General features: G+C 33.4%; 2 protein-coding genes across 2 annotated transcripts; both read right to left on the bottom strand.

Moving 5' to 3' along the window:
* Positions 1 to 1779: 1779 nt before the first annotated feature.
* LOC108906870 lies at positions 1780 to 9733 on the bottom strand. The gene is made up of 8 exons (XM_018710301.2): positions 9095 to 9733; positions 8866 to 9039; positions 6155 to 6272; positions 5732 to 5906; positions 3855 to 4011; positions 3658 to 3796; positions 3472 to 3605; positions 1780 to 3364 (listed from the first exon to the last, which is right to left on the bottom strand). The coding sequence occupies exons 1-8, from the start codon at positions 9212 to 9214 to the stop codon at positions 3251 to 3253; spliced, it is 1131 nt and encodes a 376-aa protein (XP_018565817.1). The 5' UTR covers positions 9215 to 9733; the 3' UTR covers positions 1780 to 3250.
* A 1027-nt stretch (positions 9734 to 10760) lies between these two features.
* LOC108906871 (eukaryotic translation initiation factor 3 subunit M) lies at positions 10761 to 12426 on the bottom strand. Its single transcript, XM_018710302.1, has 7 exons — positions 12269 to 12426; positions 12011 to 12190; positions 11858 to 11952; positions 11586 to 11804; positions 11265 to 11530; positions 11068 to 11211; positions 10761 to 11008 (listed from the first exon to the last, which is right to left on the bottom strand). The coding sequence occupies exons 1-7, from the start codon at positions 12311 to 12313 to the stop codon at positions 10803 to 10805; spliced, it is 1155 nt and encodes a 384-aa protein (XP_018565818.1). The 5' UTR covers positions 12314 to 12426; the 3' UTR covers positions 10761 to 10802.
* Positions 12427 to 13353: the final 927 nt, after the last annotated feature.

The raw sequence follows: 13353 nt of genomic DNA, 5'->3' as shown, positions 1-13353 counted from the left end.
AACTTCTGCACTCAATGAGCCCTGTACTATCAACTCCAATAATAAAGGACGAGAATATTGACAATGCGCACTGAGTGCAAATAGATTTAAATTACTCTTAATCTGGAATTATTTCTATATTATTGGTTCTTCAAGCAGGGTATCTTTAGCGTATAACTTCACATTTTACAGCGTTTTTGACTTATTTGCACTCAATGCGTACTGAGTATGTTTTTATCATGTACCATCAACTCCATTAATAAAATGTCAAAAATATACTGATAATCTGAAATTATTTCTACATTCTTGGTCCTTCGAACAGGATATCTGCAACAAACTAGAATTAAAGAAATAAAATCAGTGTAGCCTTTCTTCAAGTAATGAGAGAGGATACATGGCTTGTAATAGAACCAGACTTTACAGTCTGTAAGTAAGTACAGTAAGTTTACAAATGTAGATATGAGATGGTTACAGAAATTACGTCATCACACAATATTTTAGCACTAAATAGTAACGCTAAATGTTGAAAGAAATATATATAAAAGAGAAAACAATTACTCGACAACGTTTAGAATTCAGGCAAGATTTCGTTAATATAATAATAATATCTACTCATTCTAACTACGAGAATTAGCCCATAAGTCGGAGACTTGTGCGGGAGAGGAGGCGGCATATTATTATTAGGCAGGCCGCATTTGCGCCCAGGAACGACATGTTGGTAGGCCCTAACCATCATTCAGTGCAGGAATGAGGGAAACCTGGAGAACCTCTTTAATTAGGGGATTATTACATATGTTTGAAACATGTTATCAAGTTAGAGTTTTTTTAAATTAAAAGAAATTTAAAGCATCATAACAATGTGTTATAGTTTTTCGGAAGTCAGTTGAACATGTATAAAAGGCCTAGCAATAAAATTTTATGAGTTTCATAGGCATCCCTAAAAAAGTTTTCTGCTAAATGTAAAAAATTATAATAATTTATATATGTGTAGAAAATTTCTATTACCTATATGTTAATTTGACAAACAACATATTTTTTCTTTATATAAATTGTCAACCGAATTACGTCTCATCATATCGATATTTTTAAATTTTTGTTTTCGCTTCCTCTTTACGCAATGATCTACAACACCTTGTTTAATAACAGGAAAAATTGTGGAGACTAAAACTTTAGTTAATATGTGAATTCTATTTATAATTTCATTATCTGATTTTTTCATTTTCTTCTTTTTTTAAACAATGGTAAATATTTAAAATGAGACACTGACATTGAACATGTAAATCTTTATTTTTAAATTCTAAATCTTTCATCAACAACCGGTTCTACTATTTCAATATTGTCTGGTGGTATTTCGTTTTGTTCTGTTCAAAAGATCTCCAAAATGCCATGTCGTAATGATATTAGTAAACAATTATTATTTCTCCATTTCACAATTATGATATGAATGATTAATAGAAGGTGCCTATAATAAATTAAAATTACCAGAATCACACCAAATTCCGCATTGTGCACTGCACTGCTAGGTAACTTGTCAACAACTGAAATTTATGGCCCAGTCGCCCAGTGCAGCTGTGTTCGTGCGCCGTTTGCCCGCGCGCGTTCTTCAACTGGGCCTATACATTTCTACCACCTCCACGTTCGACCAGACTTGTATATGGGTATGGCTAAATAAATATGGGAACAAGTTTTTCAGATATTTCAATGCCGAAAAGCGTTAAAATAAACCAAGATGGAGAGCTATAAAGTCGCAAAACCTAATATCAATTGATAATGCAGGGAAATTTAAAAAAAAACAACTAGTAAACTTTGCATCTTTTAATACTTAAAGAACATCGTTACTCTAAAAAATTACAAACAATAATTGTACAATTTCAGTGTTTCGTAAATTTAGTCGTATTATGTACAGCAACAAGTTCCAAAAATAATGGCAAAAAATATCTTACAAATAGTAGTAAAAAAAGTAACTAAAATAAACAGATCAATGAATAGATCTTGACGAAATCAGCACAGCATTGTTATGAATTCATAGTAACAATAAAATATAGTTCGGCCCTGGGATAAACGGGACGATTAAAAAAAAATTACTTTGGTGATACGTGGAACTATGGCACAGGTAACTTAAACATCGATTAAAAACTACAAATAAAATGTATTCAAATAAAGTACAGCTACACAGACAATACAACAAAATACAAAATTGTGCCGTTTAAAAATTAACCAGAGTTTGGAAAAATAAGTATTTTTAAAACCTTTAGTGACTAAAATGTAATTTTTTCAATTAATAAAATACGATTTTGATAGACTAAAAGATTTTTTTTAAAGTTTTAAAAAAACGAGACCATGTTTGAAAGTTAAGGTACCCCATGCTCGACTACGAAGTATCACATTGTTTCGGTAGGACAAAAGTCTGCCGTCACCTTGAAACGCATTTATTAAGAAAAGAAGCAGTCTAGTACAGTTCTGCAGAGTTGGCCTTGGCAAATTTATAAAACAATCGAAATTAGGTGTAACCATTATACCCTTGTTTATAATACTTACAGTTCGACAACCAATCAACCTTCGAGATGAGAAAACTAGATCGCTACACTCTCAAAAAATCCCTATCGCCCCTATTTTTTTTTGACAGTGTCACTAAGGTTTTCATCCTAAATTTACCGGTTATTTAATCATGTAAGTATATACACTTTAGAAAATTGTAATTGCTAAATGGAAGTATTTTTTTCTTTAATAAATAAGGAACCCATTATATTAAAAGATCAAGTAATCCTATCGTAAAAGTTAATAACCAAAAAAACGCTTAAGATAAAATTAGCAGTAATTAGAAATTTGTCATCTAACGATTTCAAAAACACATTTTTCCTAAGAATTTTTAAAATCTCCAAACTTCCAACGGATTAGCCTCTACATTTAGAAAATCGTACCTGAGTCGTATTGTTTTTCCTTCTACTGGCCACACATCGATAAAAACTTGATTTTTGCATAGAATTTGTCCAATTCAACATGTCTGATAAAGGAACCATTTATTTTTAAACTTAACATACAATCACAATGATACACGAGTGACACCTGATGCTTCGAAACGACCTCACAACCGAATCAAACTAGACTTAGTTAAAATATGTGACTATCTGTAGAAATTATTTATCGGTGTTTGTAACTAGCCGTCAACTTAGAGAACCCTTTTGCCATTCCATTCAGTATAAAAAAATAGGTGTGTGTGTGGGGTGTGTATAGTAAGGGAAGAATCATGGAAGATTTGGGAGCGGACCCCTTAAATCTGGGTGCTGAACCTTGGTCTCGGCAGGTCCCCAAACACGGGATCGCCGTGCACGCTTTTCGCCAATGCCTTTATGCTAGCTGCGATGTCCACGTTCTCACCCACCGGCTGCAAAAAGGTCATGCATAATTTATATTTTAACGAGCAGCCCATGTTAATTTATTTAGAACTTAAAACATCACCAAATATTTTAGAATTCGTAGAAACTAACTTACCGAAGCCTCATCAACTTCCTCACCCGAACCCTGCCTGGGCTTCGCAATGAACGCTGGTATATTCATGGGTAAGGATTTGGCCAAATTTGGCCTCGACGGTGTAGACCTCGGTATACTTATTCCCTCCTCTTTATCTACAAAACAAAAATTGAACGAAACACGTTTTAATCGATTATCGGAACTAACCCTCTCTATCGCTTTCATCTACGTCAGTACTAGGCACCGAGTTCACTTCGTCGCTCTCGAATTCGAATATCAACTCGTCCGAGTCGGTACCCTTGGAGGGGCTGCTCTTGTCGGGTCTTAAGGGCTTCCAGGAAGAGGTCTGAAAGCAACGTTCGTTTTTCATATCTGTTCGTAAGTGTCAAGTTAGTAATCCTTACCGCAGAAGGGCTGTCGTAGGGAGAGGCAAAACCGCCAGATTGTTTCATATCAGTCTGTTTAGCAGGTCGCGATGAAGATGATGCAGTCGGGGTGAAAAAGCCGTAGCTCGATTTCTTTGTACTTTCAGGTTCAGTTTCGATTGCACTACATATCACCCTGTTAAAAAATTTACATTAAAGCCATACGAAAGGTCTGTAACACTTTAAGGTAATCAAAAATAACACATTTTCCAAAGGAAAAATAATAGTACCTTATTTAATATGTAGCATAAAAAAACTAAGGATGGTTGAAGAAAAAACAAATAGAAAAGAAAAGTAATAAATAATATACCTTAAATATAAATAATTGTGGTTTACTGCAATTAAAGGTAACAAGTAATATATCAAAAGTTTTCATTTTCTCTCTCGATTATTCTTTAATTTTTGCCACTCGATCCTCTAACTTTATATATGCACCTGGCCTAACCTATCCTAACCCAAATTAACCTAACCTAAAGGAACCTAATCCAAATCAACAGAAAACTGAAAACAAATATTACATGTGCAACCACAACAAGTAATTAACGATAACGAATAAAGCACAAACTGATAAGAAATCCACAAAGCGGAAAAAACACACCATAATGCCTAATTACGATTGGTCAAAACCTCAGATGAGTAACGACCAATTTTAACGCGACATTTAGGAAACAACGACTGTAAAGCAGACAATAAAAAATATTTAATTGTTAATATTATTACACTTAAAAGAACTTGTAAATGCTGAGTGAAAAAAAAAAAGTCGACTAGACTACTAACGATAGCCCTTAAAGTGTGACAAGGGGCCCTATTGGTAATTTAAATAAAGGAAACTAAATTTAACTGTAACCATTATTACTCTAGCTTCAAAAAAATAATAATTAACAGGTATCTGCATAACGTTGGCTTATCATATTGGGTGTAATTAAACGGTATCTACATTTTTTCCAATATTGGCGCAACAAAGAAGAATAAAGCTGATAAAGTTTCTATTAAACGTGAATTACAGCAACAATTAAGTTTATCATTTGTTTGACAAATTTGATAGTGCCAGACAAAAAAAATAACCAAACTATTATCTAGAATCGTAAATTTTATTGCAGCCGTTATTCTCCAAAATACAGGCTGTTCCGGAATCGAGTACAAAAAATGTTGGGGGGCATAAAATAATAGCTAATGGCGCAACTTCCTGGAGCGCCACTTATTTTTTTATTTTATTAATAGCGTAATTTCAAATGATACATAAAAAATGTTACAAAAATTTTCTTTTGTTTGAAATTGATCATATTAATAGATTTTTTAAAAAAGCACTTAAATTTGTTGAGAGAGCTTAAAAAATAGTTCAAATGTTGGTTTACACTGGTTGTCGATCCCTTTTTTAATTTTAAGCCTTAATAACATTAAAAATTATCTGTTTGATTGATTTAACTGTTTGACAAACAGTTATTGTAAAATTGTTAAATATAAAATGGTTGTTCACGCTTTAATTAAAAGTTGAAGATGAAATACAAAATTGACAACAAAGCAATAAAAAACAGTTTTTGCAAAATATCTTCGGAAAACAGAAATAGGCACCATTATTTTAAATTTTTCTTGACTGCCGACATTAATTTGGTTAGTTTTCGGAAGACATTTTACAACCGCAAAAATTATTCTATTTTAATAGATTAAGAAATGTGATGCTTACTAAATTAACTGCTGGTTAGAAAAAAGTCAATTTTTCAGCCGCTTAATTAAAAAATACGAAACGAAATCAAGGATGAATGTAAAATGAAGAGTGAAGTGAAGTACCGATTATTCTTCATGTTTAGTGTTGAAATTATTAAAACAGTTAGCTCATTTTCGTAAAATTCACTCACCTAACTAACGATTCGTGCTCTTTAAACGCCCTGTCTTTCCAGTAATTCAGCATGTCGTACTGCTCGTCGGTGTAGGTCTTGATCCTCTGCTCGACGGCAACGGATTCCTTACTAATGAACTCGGTCATTATATCGCGGATCGACCTGAGGGAGGATTCGACATCCAGAGGCGGAACTGAGGAACGAACAACGTTAAGTCTCTCGCTCAAAATATCAACAATAAAAAAAATTTACTTTGAGCTGGTAAGAACTCAGAAATACTTCTGGATCTTACGATACTCATGTTAAAATTAGACGGAGAGACACTGTTATTTCCACATGAGTTTCAAATACAAATAGGTAATTCTTTTACATAAAAATGTCTCCCCTCCAAATCGAACAGAATCATTTGAAGTAAAAATGACTTTATTCGGCAGTACTTACAATACCTATATGTATCTGAACTTTTGTCTTCGAGGCCTATGTCGTTGGGATTGACGACGATGTTGTAAATCGTGGAAAAAATATCGCTTGACTTGACGGAAGATATCGCTCCAGAATTCTGCAAGAAAAAGCTCATTTCATACAATACTTTTCAGAAGTAAATAGGGAATATTGAGGACTTGAAAATTGTAAAAACTAAATTTTATTGTCCAAAAATATCAAATTTTTGGGTACCTATTTCATAAGCACTGTATAAAACTTTATATGACAGAGCAAAATAAACAAACTTTTAAAAATGAAAATCTTGATACCGAATTAAAATTTTTTTAAACATGCTTTGTATTTTACAATGAAAATAATGTCATAAAACATTTAAAAATGATGGAAATGGAAACACAACGTATTCTCAAAATTAAGAAAGAAAAATTATATAAATAATGACTAAAATTCCGTATATACAGTATAGGAAAAATTAAAATTATTAAAACTGGTTTTCAAACCAATAAAACGTTAATATACAGGGTGTTTCTAAAATAGGGTTCCAAACTTCTGCTGCGTTTATAACTCATTAAAATAAGCCAAAAAGTTCCTATTAACATGTGCCCTAAAACGCACCCTTATGAAGTTATATGCCCTTAAAAGGGCTCAAACAAAACTGTTTTTTTTTCTGTTATTGACAAAACGGTCGCAAATAAATAGAAAAAAATTTATGGGTCTTACATAACTTTTTACATTAAATAACATGGGCTACTCCATTTTTCGACATGCAAATCATATGCGTCCCATTTAGGTTGGTGAAGGGGGTTTTCAGCCCGTAATTTTTTTTATTTCAATTTTTTTACAAGTTTCTCTACAGATTTATAAAATCTTAACAATTTTACGTAAAAAATATTATCTTTGTCCAAATCGATATTTCCAATGGTTTTCGAGTAAATTGAGTGAAAATTTTAATCCCTTTATTTTCTATTTCACATTTAGCTATTGCCTGCAGTAGTAATTAGTTCTTTAATTAGTAAGTGTAACTCTAAATTTAAATAGTCTTAGTTTATGTCCTAAATTATTTATTAAATGACCGGATCCTTCATAACTGCAATTTATTTGAAAAAAACCAGTTTTGTTTGAGCCCTTTTAAGGGCATATAACTTCCTAAGGGTGCGTTTTAGGGCACACGTTAATAGGAACTTTTTGGCTTATTTTAATGAGTTATAAAGGCAGCAGAAGCTTGGAACCCTATTTTAGAAACACCCTGTATATGTATTTTATCTGTAACTCAACCAAAAAATTAAATAAGAGTATTCTAGTGCATATTATCCGTAAATGTAATAAACATGTCCGTGAAACTACAACACTTAAATATTCAAATTAGTGAATATTAAAATTACTTGTTTGTATTATTTATTCATGTGGTTATATGAAATTGAAGTTCCCAAATATTTTAGAAAAAAAGATAATACTACAAAAAGAAAACTCACAGAATAGTATATTATTTTGTAACTGGAAGATCCTCAAAAACGAAATAAATAATAAGATAATAATATCATGTCTATAAAAACAGATAAACTCACATTTGTCAATTTTAGTTGAACAGCAGATCGTTTCCAAAACGAAATCAGATAAACTTTTCGAACATTAACAAATATTGTGAAATTAATAATGAATTTATTTAATTCTCATCTTGAGATCTTAAACTGGGCACAAAAATATTGTTGTGTAGGAGTTAATCTACAATTTTTTTTATAATTTTTAATGTGCAGCATGGTAAATGGCAAAATACCAAAGTGAGAAAAACTAATCGATATTTAGTGAAAGCTCTTGAAAATTGAAATAGTCTTATTTTGATAATGAAGCAAGGGACCCATAATGTTTTTAGCTGAAAATTTCTAGACTTCCAGACCCATACACAGCACACAACAAAAATTTTGAATGAATTTAAAAAAAAAAATTTAAATGACCGATCCTGAAGTCTCAAAAAGGGTCTTTTTTTGCAAAACTAATTTATCTTTAGAGCGATATTTATTTCATTTTATTTTTCAAACTTCATAATGATGTAACTTGAAGAAAAATGAAAATTTTGTGAAAAATAAGAAAATATCTGTTTGCATCTAACAGTTGATTATGAAAAACAATGTCTTGAAAATATATGTACACCCTTTTCAAAATTTCAGTTCACGCCTCTATTTAAATTTTTTATTTCGTAAATTTCAAAAGAAACTTTTTCATCAGGAAAATTCTTTATGCAAGCCTAGAAATATGGACCACTTTCATATTCGCGAGCGAGCCATCATTGTTAACATTGATATTAATTACTATTTTCTAACTTGGTGAAAGATTATTATTAATTTTATGTATTTATGACTCACATGAAATGCCATTATTAACAAGTTTAGACAAGTTCGAACTTGCCAGATTAAGAAATCAAGAAATGGACTGCTTTAAAATTCGATTCCAATTTGTTAATAAATAATTCATGTTTAATGAGATTAAATATATCGAGGAGAATGAAGATATACCATTTTGTAAATGTTGGTAAAAAACTCACACATACATTAATACAAAATGGTTTAACTTTAACCCATAAAAATGTATGTATGTTGGCCTTGAACACTGAGGTACAAAAAAGGGCCTTCTGATATTCACATTTGCTCAAAAAAGAAAATGTCCGAAAAAAGTACATAAAAATGAATTAAAAAAAAAAAGAGAACAATTCTCACCAATAACTTTGAATAGATTACAACCATCGAGGCCCCCTTCTGTCGATGCACCGCATGTGTATGGCAATCACAATTTATGCATCGAGAAATGGTCCAGGCCCCCACATTCCTCTTTTTTACCAGGCACGAATGGACTTTCGAGATGCACACTAGGTTCCCTATCTTCTGAAAATCCTGCAAAGAGAACACGTTTAAGATAAAGTTTAAGTCATGAGAAAAGTATTCATACCTGTTTAAAGAATTTGTCACTCTTCTCTTCATCAGAGAGGCCCAGAGACTCAGGTGTAACCTTCTGAAAGTCATTTGGAGCAGTCTCAATGGTGATATTCAAACAAAAACACGCTAACATCGTTGCAACTCTCAGACACACTTAACTACTATTCATACACTATAGGATTAGGAATAAGCAGAAGGAAACGAGGTTTTGAAACTATTAGTGCACGTTCGAACACATACTTCAACAAACACACACACACAGCTGATTTTGGAGACCAGTGGCAGTGGGACGTTTTTTGTTTACAGAAACCGTATTCTAAACGAGGATAGCACGAACGAAACACTTATTCGCCGATTTTCGTCGTGACGAATTCGAATTTGGAAATTTGTCTTCTACAAAAACACTTTCATCTACACACAACTGAACGATAAATAAGTACGAACAGGAAACACAAAGAACTGATTTTTAGAGACTAGCGGCCAAGGGAGCAAACTCGACGAACACGGACGACGGAAAGAAAAGTGCGTAATACAACAACTTGGGTTTGCGTAGAATGAAAAATTCGGGGAATTTAAATGGTTATTCTAGAAAACTTGGCAGGGGATGCGGAATTTATACTTTATTTGTTTATTTGGCGTGCCGTACTACTTATAGGGATTAGGATACTTAGCACCTGTTACCTGTTGTTATTTTTTCAAATGTTGTCATTTTTAGATCGTATTAACAAGTAAAGAAAATTGTAAGTATATTTAGATGCAGCATGTTTTCAATCTGTTTCATTATTTTGGAGTAAATACTCGAGAAGTATCTCTATTGTTGAATTAAGAGTTTTTATGTTTAATTTTACCGCCGTTCTAATCTAACAGGAGCATAAATTATAATTCCCATTATCTAGAATATTTATAACTTAAAACATAAATAGAAAATCACGGCAGTCTTTGTTTATACCGAGTGTTCCTTAATGATATGCGAATATTAAGGGTGTGATTCTACATAGAAAGTTAATGATAGTTTGCTTTATAAACTATGGTCTAAAAATGCTCCTTTGAGAAAATACGGAGTGTTGAAATTTTAGGAAAAAGAGGGAAATTAATTAATAATTTCGAAACTGCTCGACATATTTCAGTGATAGTTAATAAAAGCGCGTTTTTCAATACAAACATAATTTTTAGCTCTAACAGTGTCGTGCGTACGAGCACTAACTTTGATATTTTTAAAGTGGTAAATATGCCAATGGTTTTTTTCCCAAATAAAATTATTTTTGAAATATATCGTTCAATTCAAAAGATAAGAGCTCTTGAATTTTTGTCCTGCGAATTTTGAGGAATATTATTAAAGAACACCCTGTATGGTTTACAGTATAACACAAAAAGCAAAATTTTTTCGCTCATGATGTTTAAATTACAATTTTACCATAAATATTTAAATTGAAATAAAAATTGTTATCACAATTGTTCTATTAGGATTGATGGGTACTTATTAAACTAGGGGTTTACAAAAATTCACTCCGGGTGCTCAGATAACTATCTGAGAGAACGATATGTCTAAATCACTAGGGAATACTTTTTCGTAAACTTCTAATGTGTCAGCCAAACTCTCGCCACCGTTGTAGTCCCACAGGACAGAGAATTAATTACTAATTAAGACTAGCGGAAAGCCTACTTTGTAAAAAATCAAGTGATGATTACATTATTTATTCATAGAAAAGTTACATTTTATTTCATTGTTGGTTAAGTAGCTCTAGCTGAGCCACGGTTATACTTTTCATGCCTTCCTGCACAGAACTCAGGTTTCCCCTCCAGGAGTGAAGCAAATCACGCAACTGCTGCCATTGGGCCCGCCCAAAGGTCCGATGCATCGTACTGGATACGAAAACCTTGCGCGCCGCTTGGTCCATTCGTGCCCTTACCAGCTTGGTTTTCAACACTATAAAAAATTACCAAGAAATCAATATTTCGGATTCAACATAGTTTAACAGAATTTACCTTCGATTATGAAACTTTCCACCTCCTCTGGATCTATCTGAAGCTCTTTCTCGATAACGTCAAATGAGATTTCAGGAGTGCTCTCGGCAAGTTGCATGAACGACAACAACCGCATTTTCTGCATATTTTGCTCGTGGTTTAGACCTGAGAAAGAATAAATATTGAACAAACTCTCAACAAATCACTTACAAACTAACCTTGCGTCGTAACAAATTCCTTGTGTTCCTTGTAAAACTTCAAATAAGCGGCTAGATTTTCACTGACAAATATGTTCAACAAATCATGAATGAGTTCCCCTTCTAGGAATCGGACAGGCTTCAGAGACAAAAGGGGGTCCAAAAGAAAAGTCTTCGGGTCAGCCAGCGCTGATACGATACAACGAATCGCATCTTCTCTTGCATGTGAGGCGTTTTTATCCGTATATGTCCCCAGTAATTCGATCATTACAAGCGCTGCTTGCCCGCTAAAAATTTCAAGAGGATTAATATCTTTTATACGTAAGGTAAAGAAGTATCTACCTCTGGTTACTTTTCAGTAGAACTTCATGTAAAAGTCTGTATAATTTCTGCAGTTGGTCGCTGGAAGGGGGACAATTAGCAAACTGCTGCTTGAGATGCTCGATATCCTGGTACACTAAACGCACGGAATCGGTTTGTTTGGCAATTTGTATGAGGTGATAGTAAACAGGATAACGCATTGGCGAACGATCGTCAAGAGACTGGAAAAGCAACCATAAACTAAAATGTAAAGATGTAAATAGTAATTGCTAGTACAAATTTATATTACATACGCTCTCAAACATACTAATCCTAATTTGGAGCCTTGTGCTTTCGTTAGCTTTTCACAGAAAGCTAAAATAATATTTTCAGACCTTTCTAACGGAATCTACAAAAGAATAGTATTAAATACATAAAAAAATTAACATTACCAATTAGCAACTTACCAAAACCATGATTGAGACGATATCATTTAAAACCATTTCCACCTCCGTTTCTTGGCCTTCCTTGAAACAAGCGTCGCATACGCCGATGATTTTATGTAAATCATCTTCAATGCCTTTCGGAGACTTTTCTTCGGATATTTCAGCCCCCAAGCTTTTTAGGTATGCTCTTAGTTCTTGAGCCTATAAGTGAACATAACCTCAACGTGAAAGTCATATGGCTTGATGTTTCTCAAAAATAAGATTTTAAAAACTACTTACTTGATCCTCGAGGGACATGTCGATAAACACAGGGGGTACTTGCATGTTGAATATTCTATATGTGCTTATTTTACTACAAAAATAAAAAATTAGGATTTACAGGTACACGGCACCAAATCGGTGCTTCAAAGATTCTGTTGTTTGTCGATTTCTGATTTCGAATTTGAATCGATTCGATTCGACTTTCGAGTATTTGACGTTGATAGGAAGGTCACGTCATCGTCACAGAGGATAAAGAGTCATTCTTTACTTAAGCTGGTCCCAGACGATGTGGCGAATGCCTTCCAACGTTGGACACATCGCCATTTGCCACATCGTGTGGGCGGACGTTGGCGAATTGTATGTGTCCAACGTTGGCTACATGCCACGTTCGGGTTTCTGTCGGTAAATTTAAGCCGCATCAAAGGAGCTTCCAGCGTTGGAAGCATGTTAGAAGCATCGTTCGTCATACACCCACACGAGCGATCGTGTGTTTGATGTATTCCAGGAGCGGCAAAAAATTCGTCATTCAACTAGTTTAGTTTTTGTTTTGTCTATAAAGTTATACTGAATATTGTAAATATAATATAAAGTTTTCAAAGTTTGCACCTACTTTACACAAGTGAGTTATATGTTAAGTAAAACTTTACTAATGTCTTGAATTTCAAGAGATTTTATTTAGAGATATGTAGCCTTCTAACACGTTTTTTTTTTGTTTTTTTTTGTAATAATAGTTTTGCCGGCAGCAATGTCAACAGTTGTTGTCTCTTCATCTTTAATTTTTTACTGTTCTGTAAATCTGCAGTATGAGTACGACACTGACGAACGTTGGCCACACATGTATTTCTAATATTCAACAAAAGTTCACCCCATCGTGTAGCAGACACACTTGCCATACTTTTATGATAAAAATTGTGTCCAACGATGGAACGAACATTGGAACCAACATTGGAACCAACGTTGGACACATCGTCTGGGACTGGCTTTATTTATTTCTTATTTCACACGACAGCCGTCAGCCGTCCCATGGTACGCCGTACACTGGCACGGGTCGTGTGAATACTAGATATGTGTTGCTCTTTCACTGTCTGCTACTTTGGCACTGT

The sequence above is a fragment of the Anoplophora glabripennis genome, unplaced genomic scaffold (genome assembly GCF_000390285.2).
Source record: "Anoplophora glabripennis isolate ALB-LARVAE unplaced genomic scaffold, Agla_2.0 scaffold144, whole genome shotgun sequence".
Classification (NCBI taxonomy): Eukaryota; Metazoa; Arthropoda; class Insecta; order Coleoptera; family Cerambycidae; genus Anoplophora; species Anoplophora glabripennis.
Note: the sequence above shows the minus strand (reverse complement) of the source record. Positions and strands in the feature narration are given on the sequence as shown.